The sequence below is a fragment of the Aphelocoma coerulescens genome, chromosome 17 (assembly GCF_041296385.1).
Source record: "Aphelocoma coerulescens isolate FSJ_1873_10779 chromosome 17, UR_Acoe_1.0, whole genome shotgun sequence".
In the NCBI taxonomy this organism is placed as follows: Eukaryota; Metazoa; Chordata; class Aves; order Passeriformes; family Corvidae; genus Aphelocoma; species Aphelocoma coerulescens.
Genome location: NC_091030.1, coordinates 609,204 through 623,841, shown reverse-complemented (window position 1 = coordinate 623,841; position 14,638 = coordinate 609,204). Strand labels below are relative to the sequence as shown.

The window sequence follows — 14,638 nt, the reverse complement described above, 5'->3', positions numbered from 1 at the left end:
CTGGCTCCCTACCCAGGAGTTTCAGGAGTGGTTTCTCTGTGCTGGCCTTCCAGGAGTGCTGCCAGGAGAACAAAACTGCAGCTTCAAGACTCTCCTTACGTACAGTATCATCTTCTACAAACTTGATTACAAACCAACATCCCTTGTAAAAGCCATTTATGCCACCAAAGATGACCTTGTTAATCCCACTGGTGGCTTAATCAATCACTGCATTCAGAGCCTGCTTCCCTACCTCTTTACCTCCTGAATAAGCTTAGAGAAGATCTCTAGATCTGGGCTTAGAAGGTCTCTAAGCTTATTCAGGATGTAAAGCATGAAGAACAACTAGCCATGAAGTAGTTTTGAAAGCAGTTTATTATCAGGCATGGTGGAGATAATACTGACATGGCTTGGGAAGAGATAAAAAAATCAGTACACAGTGTGTGGTGAATAATGTGACTTGGCTTTGTCCTGACCTTGTGGGATGTGACACTATTCCTGTACTCCAGCAGAATGTTGTTTCTCTTGCTGGAGGTGTGAGTGTGAGGAGGTGTGCAAGGAGAGTGTGGTGCAGTTACTGGCTTCATGCTTGACAAATACTTAATTGAATTTGATAAGCAGCTTTAATTGACCTTGAGGTCATCTGGTGATGACAGTGAAATGAAACTTGTTCAGGAAGAAGCAGGGGGAACAAGGACATTGCATGGGTGTCAGTCCCTCAGGTGCCAGCGGGTGGGATTGCCCAGGGTGCAGAGGGTGGGGAAACAAAGCCCCCAGTGCATTATATGGCACGATTTTACAGTGAGAGCTACTGGTCAAGGTCTCAGACTGGCAATCAGTCACCCCTTAATTTATATTCCAAGTAGCACTCAGGATCTTCAGCCACAACAAAGCCATGTTCAGCCATCAGCAGATGTTGCAGCTGATCTGGGCTGCAGCTCCTGCCTCTCCACCCTCCCTGTCCTCCAGCGTTCCTCTCCTTGCTGCCATGAACAACGAGGATACTCCCTGCAGGACAGGGGAGGACTCACGGGCAATGATGTGGGCAAAAGTCAAACAGAAATGAAATAAGAGCAAAACTTACTAAAACAAGTAGCTGCTCGTTGTTGACACAGAGTATCAGATCTTGGGGAGCAAAAACTGTGAAGGAAATCTGAGTTAAACATGAAAAGAACCTGGAAATGAAAATGCCAATAGCTTGTGGAACTTCTGAATTCTGGCAAGGTTTCCAAGGAGTAATAGCAGTGTCTCTGGGAGAAGCAAAGGAGCTGCCCATGCCCCTGAAGGTGGCCTGGGACCTGTGCAGGCTGCAGGGCCGCTGGCTCCGCTCCGGCTGCTGAGGAACTCCCGGCCAGGGCGGAAGATGAGGAGCTGCAGACAGTGGGGATCTGAGGGATTTGCTAGTAACAGGGAAAACAGAGGAAATGGTGATTTGAGAGGAAATCCTTGGATTATTCTGCTTTGATTCATGGTTAGACATGGTCCGGAGTGAAAGTGATCAAGGAGAAAACCACGCAGTGGAGCTTCAGCTCCTGTGAGTGAATGGAAAGGGAGATCAGGGAGAGAAGCGGATCAGGATGGAAAAAATTTAGCAGATTTCTAAAATTACTCATTCATCCTGTACAGGCTTTTTGTTTAGTGTTACATCTACATCTGGAGGTATTCAAGCAAAACCCTGGGGAGAAGGAAAGCTTCAACACTATTACAAATAAATAAAAAGAAGAAGGGGGAAAAAAAGGTACTTTGATCAAAGACAAACCTTCCTCCCTCCCTTCTGCTGTAAGTGCCACAATTCATGAAATTCTCTCTGTTTCATCTGGGAATTTGCTGGAGTGTGTGTCAGTCAGGAGGTGCTTGCATTTACTGCACTTTGCCAACACAGCTGTGCCCCCAAAACTGTGCAGTGGGGATGTGGCTGCGGAGTGTCTCTGGGTGCTCCCTGGGGACAACCTCCAAGGTGTGGTACTTGGCCAGAGGTGAGCTCAGCCCGGGTCCCTGTGTCACTGCTCTGCCCCTGCCCAGCAGCTGCACTCAGACATTCTGCCCTGCTGTGTGCTAGAGCTCCAGCCCAGAGCCCAGTGGTTTTGTACAAATCCTTTCACCCCCTGTTCTCATTTATGTGTCAGAACTGCGAGCCGAGGCCTGGGGCGGGCGGGCACGCACCCAGCCAGCTGTGCTGTCCTGGCAGGGCAAGGTAGGACAAACATCTGGCGACAGCAAGGGCTGCAGCTGCCACGGCCACGGCTGCCAGAGCCTGTCCAGCCAAGCCTTTTAGAAGTGTCAGACTCTGGAGGATGCTTCATGCTTTAAAAAAAAAAGTGAATACTTAATGAGAGATAATAAAGCTTCCTCAGTGATCCAGGAGGAGACGTTCAAACACTCCATCAGAGAGCACTGGACAGATGTTGGTAATACTGGCTTAACACTACTGCCTAAACTTGGAATCCAAGTGCTGGGGAGCAGTCAGAGTGCCTGAAGGACTCACAGTGACGCAGCCCTGGCTCTGTTTGGGGAAGTGCTGAAGTCCTGTATTGAGTCCCCAGCGGTGTTGTGCTCACAGAGCTGTTCTAGGACGGGAAAAAAGCAAGCCAAGTAAGCTCTTCTAATGTGAGAGAGCTCAAGAGAGACTGAGTTGTCAGCATTCAAAGTAACTGCTGGATCTCCTTGTAAGAAGGATTTACATGTCACTATTACAATCACCCTGATTATTTAGTCCCGTGACACTTTAAAGTTTTTCAAATTTTTCTATATTATAGTGGTTTTCAGTAGTGGCCAAAAATTGGAATGAAATTTGTGAAGTGTCTTCAACTGACGTGTTTTTCTGTTTGCTGAGAATTTTTGTTACACTTTGATTCTGGTGGAAATCCTGCGTTGCCTATTTCCAAAGTTGTTCCTTGTTTTTTTGGCTTTGTGTTTTAAAGTGCTGGTTTGGAGGTGAAATGATCCTTTGAGATTCTTTCTCCTGAAGTGCAGACCCTTTGGTAGGTTAAGTACAGCCTGCATGGGTTTAAAATAGCATTGGAAAGTGCCAGTGTAGGTGTCTGTTCTGCCCGTGAGCTCTCCGTGCCTTACCCAAGGTGTGCTGTCACATCCCCCCAGCCTTCCCTTCACACCAGTAGAGAAGAAGCAAGAATCAGAAAAATGCAGACAATAACAAGGCTGAAAATCAAGCTCTGAAGTTAACACATCCCAGACTATCAGGTTTCTGTTTCACCATTGCCTTTACACAGAGTTTTCTGTTCTTGGTGTTCATTATTCCCCGGGAACCTTCCCGTGCAGCACAGCAGGGTCAGGACGCTGTGCCTTGGGTCAGCAGTTTGGGTGTCACTGGTCGCAGTCAGCACCTTGGGGTGTCTTTGTGTGACACACGGGGGGTTGGACATGTCGGACATGTGACCAAGGTGTGTGTGGTCACCTCCCTGCCCTTCCTTGGTGCCAGGTTGGCCTTGTGGAGGGGGTGGCACAGAGCCCCCCTGCCAGGCACGGCTCCTGTGCCATGCGCAGGGACAGGGAGGGCTCACAGCTCCTGTGTGACACGGGTGGCGTGGAGAGTGTTGAGGGAATCTTGCATCAGAAGGATGAGATTTCCAGGGATGATTCCCTCAGGTGGCTGAGGGGTCCTCTCCCTGCTACAATCCTTTCAGAAATAAGGGAGAGGATGGATACTGCCTGCAGGGAGCTGGGTAGTGCTGGGAGGTGGAAAGGACGATAAATCCCAGGGGTTTTAGGTAACCCGGGGGGTTTCGGGGACCCCGGAGACAGGAGAGTAGGGCACGTCTCTGTGCGGGCTGTGCGCGGTTCCGGGGCAAACGCAGGGGCGGAAGGGCCGGCTGTGATCAGTGTGATTTACAGAAATCCCTGAGCTAACACACAGAAGAGATGTTCAGCTCCGGGCTGCTCCTGCAGCAAAGGGAGCCCGGCCCCGCGCGGGTTCGTCAGCAGAGGGTGCCAGAGCCCCGCGGCTGCTCCGCGCACCTGGGAACGGCACCGGGGAACGGCACCGGGGAGCGCACCTGGGAGCGCACCTGGGAACGGCACCAGGGAGCGCACCGGGGAACGGCACCGGGGAACGGCACCGGGGAACGGCACCGGGGAACGGCACCGGGGAGCGCACCTGGGAACGGCACCGGGGAACGGCACCGGGGAGCGCACCTGGGAACGGCACCGGGGAACGGCACCGGGGAACGGCACCGGGGAGCGCACCTGGGAGCGCACTGGGGAACGGCACCGGGGAACGGCACCGGGGAGCGCACCTGGGAGCGCACTGGGGAACGGCACCGGGGAACGGCACCGGGGAGCGCACCTGGGAGCGCACCTGGGAGCGCACCTGGGAGCGCACCGGGGAACGGCACCGGGGAGCGCACCTGGGAACGGCACCGGGGAACGGCACCGGGGAGCGCACCTGGGAGCGCACCTGGGAGCGCACCTGGGAGCGCACCGGGGAACGGCACCGGGGAGCGCACCGGGGAGCGCACCTGGGAACGGCACCGGGGAACGGCACCGGGGAACGGCACCGGGGAGCGCACCTGGGAACGGCACCGGGGAACGGCACCGGGAGCGCACCTGGGAGCGCACCGGGGAACGGCACCGGGGAGCGCACCTGGGAACGGCACCGGGGAACGGCACCGGGGAACGGCACCGGGGAGCACACCTGGGAACGGCACCGGGGAACGGCACCGGGGAGCGCACCGGGGAACGGCACCGGGGAACGGCACCGGGGAGCGCACCTGGGAGTGGCACTGGGGAGCGCACCAGGGAACGGCACCGGGGAACGGCACCGGGGAACGGCACCGGGGAGCGCACCTGGGAGTGGCACTGGGGAGCGCACCAGGGAACGGCACCTGGGAGCTCACCGGGGAGTGGCACCGGGGAGTGGCACCGGGGAGTGGCACCGGGGAACAGCGCCTGAGCCCAAGCCTGCCGAGCCTCCGGGGCTGCGGCACAGCCAGAGCCACCCCAGCATCAGCACGGCCCCGGCAGCGCTGCCCGGAGTCACTCCGGGTGTGCTGGTTGTGTCCAGGGTGCGTTCTCCAAGTGATTGATGGATAAGAAGAGTGAAATGAGCAGGGAGAGCTGGGTCGTGGAACTCTGCAGGCATGCAGGGAGATACATTCTCCGGTATCCAGGGCTTCCTCCAGGGGTTCGGGTTGTATTTGTGCCCTCGGGGTCACAACAATTTGCTTATTGATGTTAAGAACTTGGACAGGAACTTCCATGAAAAATACATTCCTGTCAAGCCGGTGGGTTTCGCCATGCTGAGGGGATGGCCTTGAAAATCCAGCAGACTTTGACAGACATCTGTTGATGTTTTGTCAGCTGCTTTCCAGTTTTAATGTCCGAGCTAATGAGGCAGAGGGTGTTCTCTGGAGCAGCGTGGCTCTGCTGGCTTCTGCTACGAGTGTTCTGCTTTGAGCCTTCAGCACTTCCAATGAATCTTTTTATGGCACTAATGGTGGGAAATTACTAAATTGCTTCCATAAATGATCAAAAGTCAATAATAATTTAATAAAAATTCCATTCAAGTGAAGTGATCTCCTTAGCATAAGCTTGAGTCAAATGAATTAATGAAGGAGGCAGGGGTTGTGTCCTGGCCCCTCGGCTTCTGCCAGTGGTCCTGGTGGTGCTGAGCAGCCCTGTCCCAGTGGGAGCTCGTGGAGCCCCACTGGGTTCAGGGCCCTGGATGGGGGGAGGAAGCCTGGGGCTCTTCACACAGGCCCGGCATTGTGGCAGGCAGTGGCTGAATGCTGCCTGGTTTGAATTTTCTTTTTTACTCTTTGTCAGTGGTTTTTTTCTATATCCTTATCACAGCAAAGTGAAGTTTATATTTCTGAGTAGTTAAAGATTTATGTGATAAAGGGAAGTCTGTAAAAATAGGTGGAACTGCTATTTGCATTTCAATCTGAGGTGCAGAGAGGCTGCAGCCTCTTCATCACTTCTGCCCACTTTGAAAGAACATGTGCCTCAGACGTGGCTGGTGAAAGGGCTCGGGAGGCAGGTCATTTGTGACACACTGCAGTCTGAGATGCCAGAATTTAAGGACACATTTTGAGTGGTGTAGCTTAGCTGGGGCATTGTGAAGAGTGCAGTGCTGGGTTTGTGGCTGATGGGAGCTAAATTGAAGCTAAACTGGGTTTGAGTACAGAATCCAAAGTCTGTAAGTCAATGAAAAGACACCCATTGTCCTTTGCTATGTGTGCCTGTATGTTCTGTAACACCAAAGCAATAAAAGGCAGGTTATAAAAATGTGAAATAGGCTTCAAAATCCCGGTATGGAGAGGCCTACAAATAACACTGCTTTGTAGTGTTTGTTTTCTCGTTTCTAAAGATTTAAGTTACTCTCACTTCACATTTTCAAGCCTTTTCCATACCCAAGCGGAATAGAAACCTCCTTTTTTGTTTTGGGGACATTTTCTGAGGAGAGATAAGATTTTTTACACAGTCACTTCACCACATTTCTGGGCGTTAAGGAAAGCACCAGTTCAGGCAGAGCTTGAGATACCACCACAGAGCTGATCCCATGGACTGTCAGGAGGGAGACTTCCTGCTTTTCCCAGCGTGGGTCAGGAGCCCCTTGTTCACTCCAGCCCAGCAATGGCCCTGCTTGAACTGAAATCACTCAGAAGGAAACCAGTGGCTCCCAGTTCCCTGTCTGGTGGTGGCTGTGGCCTCAGCTGTTTCTGAGGAAGCAGAATGGGAGCTCTGTTCACACCGGCCCCATCCACCCGAGGGTTGCTTTGCCCCTGGCAGAGGCAGAGCTGTGAGCTGCAGAAAGGGCAGGTGTCAGACACTGTGCATCCATCTGTCCATCCATCCATCCATCCATCCATCCATCCATCCATCCATCCATCCATCCATCCATCCCTCCATCCCTCAGGTCCTGCTGGAATTCCCATACGATGACATTTAAAAGGACTGTCCTGAGATCAGTCCAAGCTCTGCCATCTGCCCCAGCCTGTGTCTGTTGGTTACTGTGGTGGGGTCTCGTGGGACACAACCTGGAAAGCCACTGCTTGTGAATGGGGAAATTGTTCCCCTTTGCCCAACTGCTGAGCAGAGCCAAATTCTTCAGAGTCCTGGACCACGAATTTGCCGTTTCAGTGGGTTTGTGTTTTTCGACAGATCATGTATGAATTACAGCCCTTTTTGTTTTCTAGGAGACCAGCAGGGTAAACTATGTTTAAAGATATTTGTTCCATTTTTGGTATCTTCCCCTCACACACACCCTGCTTTTTTTTTATTTTGGGGCTAAAGACCTTAAAGAAAGTGAGAGCCCTTTTCTTGCACAACATGGTGAGGTTAATTCTGACCCTCTGGATCACATCCACAGCTGCTGGCACTTGGCAGCTTTGCTACCAAAGGTGACCTTCCCAGTGCCTGCTGAGAATCCAAAGCTTTTGAATGGCCCTGAGCGATGTACACCTCGTGCTAAATGTGGGGAGAGACTTCCAGAGTCACAGATCATCTGTGCAGAGCAGGAGGCTGTTCCTGGGAGGCCATCTGGATGCACTGCTCGTTCTGTGTCATGTCCTGCTCCGTGGTGCCTCACTTCCACTGCTCCACAACAATCCCAAGGTGCTGCTGTGCCTCCAGCCAGTACAGGGGCTTTAATCACTTGTTGTTATTGCCTCTCTTGTTTGTGTTTTTCTAAGCATTTGTGTTCCACCAGCACACTCAGAGTGAGTGCTCTCGAGGGGGAATTTCCTTCCTGATAAACAATCCTGCAGTGATTCAGCAGGAAGGATGTGGTGGTTAAGGCACTGGACTGGGACTTGGGAGACATGGGTTCTGTTCCCAACTCTACCACAGTGAAGATGTGATGAGGAGTGGAAGGGCAAGCAAACAAAGAGGAGGAGCTGTGTGGCTGTGGCAAAAACACACTTTCACATGGCCTGTTTGTCCAGTTTGGGGTTAGGTAGGTCTGGGGTTTGCGTAGAATCACAGAACCATAGAATCTGCTGAGCTGGAAAGGACCTCAGGATCATCGAGTCCAACTCTTCACCCTGTGCAGTTTTGTTTGGCTACTCAAGTGAACAGCATTAGGAACTCCTGTTTGTGCAAGTCTGAGACTGAGCCTATTCCAGGAACCCAGCTGTGCTTTAACACGTTGTTTCACTTTCCATGGGGTCTCAGATGCCACTTTCCAGTGTTTCTTGTTGATTTGATTCAGTTTCCCATTGCATTCTCTGATCTTCAGGCTTGTGTCCTATGGCTCCTACACCAGGCTGTACATGCATATAGGTTCTCCACTCTCCTGATAAATTCAAGGACAGTAGACCACACAGAAGATACTCCCTTTCTCACACAGGTTGAAGTTCCTGCAGTTTGACAGTAACTCTACATTTTCTTTCCAGAAGGAAGAGCTTGGGCTGCATCTCTGAGTTTAGAGCTCCAGCCTCAGCGTCCTGACCTGGTACGACCTTTGGGAGGATGAATCAGGACAGTTACTCAAGTGATCAGCCCACGGGTGAGTTTTCATTCAGCATGATTTGCTTTCCATTTATTTTCTTACTGCTATTGGGGGAGAATGCTGGGTCACAAATAAAGCAAAATGTGTGAATCAATGCTAAATTGCATGCCATGAAGATTATTGGATCTTTGAGGTTTCCTGCCCACATCTGGATATCAGCATTCTTAGAATTCTAATCCAGGTTAAAAATTTTTCTAGCAATTTTTTTATAAGTTCTCACCAGTTCAGAAGAACACAGGGGTTTTATTCCTGTGTTACACAACTCATTCTGCTTTTTGCCATAACTTTGTTTTGTCATGAATTGCTTTGGTAAGCGGTTACCCTTTGCAGTAAGGGAAGATGTGCACACACCACTGTCAGGTATGTCCCATCCAATCTGAGTGTCAGGGTCCCTTGCTGGAATTTGTTACTTGTGGCTCAGACCTGCCATAAATTTCCTCTCTTCTTCCATCCCCATCTTTGGCTGTTGGAATTCAGCCTCACCGAGTGCTGCTGGCAGTGTGTGCGGGGAGAGGCGGATGCCAGGGGCTGTGCCTGTGGCCTCCCAGCTCTGCTCAGCCTGGGCTTTTTTGGAAGTGTCAAGGGGCATTCTTAGCTCTGACGTGAGGGCTATTTTTTGACAGTTCCCATTGTTCCCCACTCTTTGTTCATGGGTGAGGTCTTTTTGTCTGAGGCCTTTGTCAGAAATAGAGGCTGTTAGGAGAGCTGTCTGCTCACAGGTTTGGGGAGTTTTCTTTTGTTGTCAAGAGTGCTGAGAATTTCTTCCTCCCTTTTTCAGACTCGCTTGGGCAAACTTGCCCGGACAAATGAGGGGATTGCTGGGATCTTCCCTCTCTGGGCCAGCAGGGAGAGGGGTCCTCAGAGCCACCACCCATGTGCCCTGCTCTGGCTGTCCCAGGCCACAGGGCTGGGGCAGAGCAATCTGGAGTTCTGAACACTTGCCTACACTAAAGCCCTTGTCATTGTCCATGGGTTTGAATCTGGAGCTCAAAAATGGAAAATTTTAGAAAAATTCCTGTGGTAGCATGAAATATCTATTCTCTAATACTCAGCACATACTTTTATTACTGTGAACAGGTGATGATGACACATCAGGATGTCATGGAGATTCATGAATCATCCACAGAAGGACCTAGAGGCTGGGTTTTGGGAAAAAGACATTCAAGTCTCTATAACGCATCGTGGGTGCTCATGAGAAATGTGTGGTCAGAATATTCATAGATTGCTCATTGCAGCCTTATTTTTTGTAGGTGTAATAAATGTTGTGGTTTGAGTTTAGATCCGCTCTCTCAAACAGGCACAGGAATGAAGCTGTCCAGAGGGACACATTTTCAATGTACCACTCATGTACATTTTACACCTCCTGTTGAAGTGCTTAGTCCTGGTTGCTCTTGGAGTCAAGTCCTGCGTTAGACAGGTGTGATCCCTGGTGATTTATATCCTGGCTGAAGATAGGGATTTTCCAGCCTGGACCTCCATTTGTTCAGCTTCCAGCACCACCTATTGAGTTTTACATTGTTGGTTCATTTCATTCTCTGAGCTGCCACTGGAGCTATACTTAGAGAGGAAGGATATTATAATCTTGTGAAAGATTAAAATATTGTTACTGTAATCCAGCTGGAAGGGGAGCACTTTTCTCAGGGTAAGAGACAGCCAAGGCTTTTCCCATTCTGTCCTCCCCTTGTATCCAGGAAGGAAGTGCTGGCAAAGGCCCCCTCAGCTTCCTGTCGGTTCGGGAGCGCGTTTCCAGACACAGCCCTCTGCACCATCCATCACCCAGCCCGGCCAAACAATCGCAGCAGCGCCAGGGAAAAACACCCGCCTGGGATAAACACCGGGAGCAGAGCCTGGGAGCAGAGCCTGGGAGCCCAGCACGAGCCAGCCTCTCTGGGGCTGGGCCTGGCAGCAGGCACTGCACATTTGCTGCCCTTCCCTTTATCATTAAGTATCTTAATAATCAAAGCTCCCCTTTCGAAGAAGCATCTTAACAAATGAAGAAGGGAGGGAAGGAGGAAAAGGGCTGATGTTTGCAGAGGAGCTGCTGTGCTGGCAGGTGCTGGGGATGCTCTGGGGTGCAGAGCACCCAGGGGATGTGTGGGTCACTGTGGGTGCTGGATGGAGGCCGAGCTTTCTCTCAGCTCTTCAGGCAGTGCTGAGGCAAAGCCACCTGGGAGGCCTTAAAGAAGGAGGAACCAAGTAGGGTGGAGGCCTCACCTTTGACTGGATCACCTTTGCTGAACAGGATTCTCTCCAAGAAGAGGCTCAGAACTGAACTGGGATCTTTTTTCCTGTATCACTGCTTTTGTTTAAATGCTGCATTACAATATTTAGGTCATATTTTCAGATCTATCTGCCCTGTAACCTCTTTTTAACCATTCCTTAAACCAACTATTTGGGTTTATATTTTTCAGTATGGTTTTAGTATCCTCACAAACCTTGAGCTGGGAATTCCTCCTTACAACTGCCTGAAGGGAGGTTGTAGTGGGGTGGTGGTTTGGTCTCTTTTGCCATGTCCCAGGTGACAGGATGAAAGGAAACGGCCTTAGTTGCAACACGAGAGGTTCAGATTAGATACTAGAAAATTTTGTTTTCACTGAAAGAGTGGTCAGGCTCTGTGCTGGCTACCTGCAGGAGCACCTCCTCTTCCCAGCCAGATGTGCCTTTCTGGGGTTCTTTCATTCCTTCTCCTCTGTTTCACATTTTTATTGTCCTTTGTCTGGGCTTGCAGCAGGCATGGGGTGCGCAGTAAGCTCCTTTAATGCCTTTACAACACTCTACAGTTCAGAACTAATTTTTTATTTAAGGTCTTTACAGAAACAGGATTACGGAACCCTCATTTAAAAGCTGAACGCATTTCTGCAGTGCTAGCAATTATTTTTAAATCTATCAGAAATGCACGTAAGCAACAGCAATTGAAAAAAGTAAAGAAGGTAAGAAGTTACTGGGGATGGGATGGATAATAAACAGCAGTCCTGGCTGCATGGTTATGAAAACATTAACCCCGAAAATTTATCCATCTGGCCTAGAGCTAGACAACAGCAGGTTTCCCCATGCTCAGTGCTGGGTGTAGATGTTGAAGTTGTCAACTTTAAAAGAAAAAAGCAAAGCTCAGCAACCTGGTTTCAGGTCCTGCTGCAGCCCCCAGTCCCCAGGCTGTTGGTGGCATTTGGCACTCTCATTTCCCTGTTTGGGACAGTGTTACTGTTCCCCTTTGAGAAGCTGTGTGACCGTACACGGGGCAGTGCTCACGTTAGCAGTGTGCAACAATTTTAAATCTCCTTCTAGAAAATAATTGATTGTGTTTGCTTGTCCTGGGCATCCTCTTTGGAAGGAGACGCCACTCGAGTGGTCATGGGTGTGATTCTGCTCAGGTCCTCCATGCGCTGATCTCGTCGTTACTTCATTAATCTAATTATGCACTGTGACAGCAACGGGTTAAAGAAGAGACAGGACTGTGATTAGTGGGCAGTGTCCCATTAAGTCCAAGAATGGCAGCTGGAGATGAACCCACGAGCAATGAGAGGAACGTGGGACACTGGAACAGTGTCCGGATCTGCTGGAGGTGATGGGAGAGGCTGCGGGCACCAAGGTGTTTGTGTCAGGACACTGGGCTGGGAGGACTCAAGGAAGGGAGAGCAGGCAGGGACTGCCAGCCTGTCCTGACACGTGGCTGTCACGGTTCATGGCTCAAGAGAAGTCCTTGGGACTGCCAAAGTCTTGGAAAAGACAAAGAAATGGGGTTGTGATAGTAAGTGCTGTTTGCCCAGGGATACAGAAACACCGTGTGCCTGGGGAGAATGATGTTTAGATTGGAGATGTGGTCATACAGCAGAAACTGAGGAATAATGAAGGAATTTTCCAGGAATTGCCTGCTGGTCTCTACATTCCTCTTTGCAAAAAGGCATGGAGTATAACAGCTGCTTCCACCCACTCTGGTTCTTTCACATAAATCTAGTGAAGAAAAGGGTCAAGTTAAATTCAACTGTCCTAAACACCTTCCCAAACCCTAGCAAGGCTCAGGTAACAAGCCTTGGTGGAAGAACATCCTGTGCAATCAAACAAGCCCTCGTTATGAGAGAGACAGGAGGTGACACTGTCCTGCAGCCCAGGACCACGGTGCTGCCACCGGGTGCCTGGTACCACTCAGTGCCCTGGGAGGCTGCAGGGTCCCTGCGTCCTTCTTGTCCTGCTGCACAGCCCTGGCTGCCTGGGCAGATGTGGGCTGTGCTCTGGGGAGCAGGGCTGCCTGCAGCACGTAGCCACAGTTCTCCAGCCCAGGTTTGGGAGCACAACCCTCCCCATGTGGAGGGGAGGGAGGGACGGCTCTGCTGCGGCAGGGACTGGTTTGTGTGGCAGTGGGAACTGGGAGCAGTGGAAACGTCCTGCTTGGAGGCTGCAGCAGGGTTTGCTGTGTGTGATTGTGCCTTCTTTTAAATTATACTATTTTGCAAGCACTTCCTTCCTGCATTTCTCAGAAGGAGGGAGGGGGGTGTGCAAAGAATGTTGAACTGCCTTTGACGGAGGAGGAAAACTGAAGAAAACAAGAGATGCAATCCTAACTACTGACCTTTTACTTGAGCTTGGTGATGTTTTTCAGCGGCAGAGCCTCTGGGGAGTAACAGCATCCTCCTTGCTATTGTGCTGCCTGCCCAAAAAGGGGGCTAAAGTTCAGCTTTTATGATGTTCTCACTCTGGGCTTGTGGGAAAAAGGCCACATTCCCTTTCTTAGGTCATACGAGTGCAAGAGATGACAGAGTCCTACAGTCTAACCCCAGGGCAGGAGGCCAGTGCAGAATGGGACTGGGATAGACAGCTTGGTAAATATGCCACCAGCTTTTTCTCCTTATGGAGAGTCACAGCAGGTGGGAGGGTAATTTACATTGTTAAACTAAAAGGCACTGATTTATTTTATGTTGGTGTGTTATTGTTTTATAAGAGCACACGAGTTGCCATTACTTGTGATGGACTCTTGCACTTTTTTATTAAATCCTCCTTTTCCACTTTGGTCAACAGTTACTGGAAATGAACGTTATCTACCAGGACAAAAACAAGAGGCAAATAAGCATAAAACAAAATCCCAACCTCCTTCCCAGCAAACCAGAGGTTTTCAGGGGACCCTCCATAGTTTTGAGGACTGGGATTATTGCAGTGGATGTTGTCAAATGGTGCTCCTTGGCCCTCAGACTGTTTATTGCCTGTACCTGGAGGCTAGAGAGACACCAGTCCCTTTGCTCACGGGCCCTGATCAGGCTCTGTGTCTCTGAGCTGCCACCTGCTCTGACTATTCCCCTTCCCTCAGCAACATCTGGTGTTTCTCTCCATGGAGGTTTCCTTCAGCCTTGCTGAGGTGTTGTTCAACAGACACTGAGCTGGTGTTTCCCCGTGGCATGATCCTGGCTGTGCCGCGCTTTCTGAAGCGCAGAGTCTGGGAGCAGAGGAGGTGCTTATGCCTGGAAAGGCTGCCTTTCGTAAGGATAAATTCTGTTCTAAAATTACAGATACTCTTTTAAAGTTGCTGTAAGTCATACTGTTTAAAAAACAAATCTGGATGATGCTGACATCCACCTGTGCATTGACATCCTTGGCAGTGCTGATGGCTCTGCTCCAGGGGCTCAGGGAGGTGCCCATTTCACAGAGCTGCAGGCTTTGGCTCTGCACATCGTTCATTTAACCTTATTTAATTTTGGCTAATCTGAGAACGGATCTCTTTTCCTTTTCTGCTGGATGCACTTTGCACTGAGCTATACAGATACTGGGAGGGAGAAGAACTTGTCTAAATTGTTTGGCTTTCCTTGGGAAAAAAGAAATGGAGATTTATTACCAGTTCTCCCTCCCCAGGGCTCTCCCTCAGCAAAGCCCTGCTTCGGTGGCAGAAGTTTGCAGCGAGCTATCGGCGATTCAGCATGACAAAAGTTCACACAGTTCAGAGCTCTCATGATTACAGAGGAGCTTTTCTTGGGATTTTTAAAATGTCCTAGACACAATTAAAAGAATTTCTCAGCAAGGAGGGTGCAAGCTGGGGACTCTCCAGCAGATGTAATCACTCAAGGAAAACTTTGTTTGGCTTGGCTGGGCCCTGCCTTCGTTCCGTGCTCTTTTATCCCGCCACCAGGCTTTGTCTCTCAGTCTTTGCAGTGTCTCTCTGTCTGTCTTTCCCTCTTTCCATCTGCCCCACATTCCGCTGCAGGCTGA

The 14,638-nt window shown here is 50.4% G+C and overlaps 1 protein-coding gene across 12 annotated transcripts in view; it reads left to right on the top strand.

Annotated features, from left to right (window-relative positions):
* EXD3 (exonuclease 3'-5' domain containing 3) overlaps positions 1–14,638 on the top strand; it is a 214,431-nt gene that overhangs the window by 35,665 nt on the left and 164,128 nt on the right. For all 12 annotated transcript variants that reach the window (XR_011155543.1, XM_069031640.1, XM_069031645.1 and 9 more), the window contains one exon: positions 8,331–8,443. Coding sequence is in view for 10 of the 12 variants with exons in the window: in XM_069031640.1 (XP_068887741.1) it covers positions 8,407–8,443 (37 nt within the window). In the remaining 2 variants the exon portion in view is untranslated. The remainder of the gene's footprint in view (positions 1–8,330; positions 8,444–14,638) is intronic.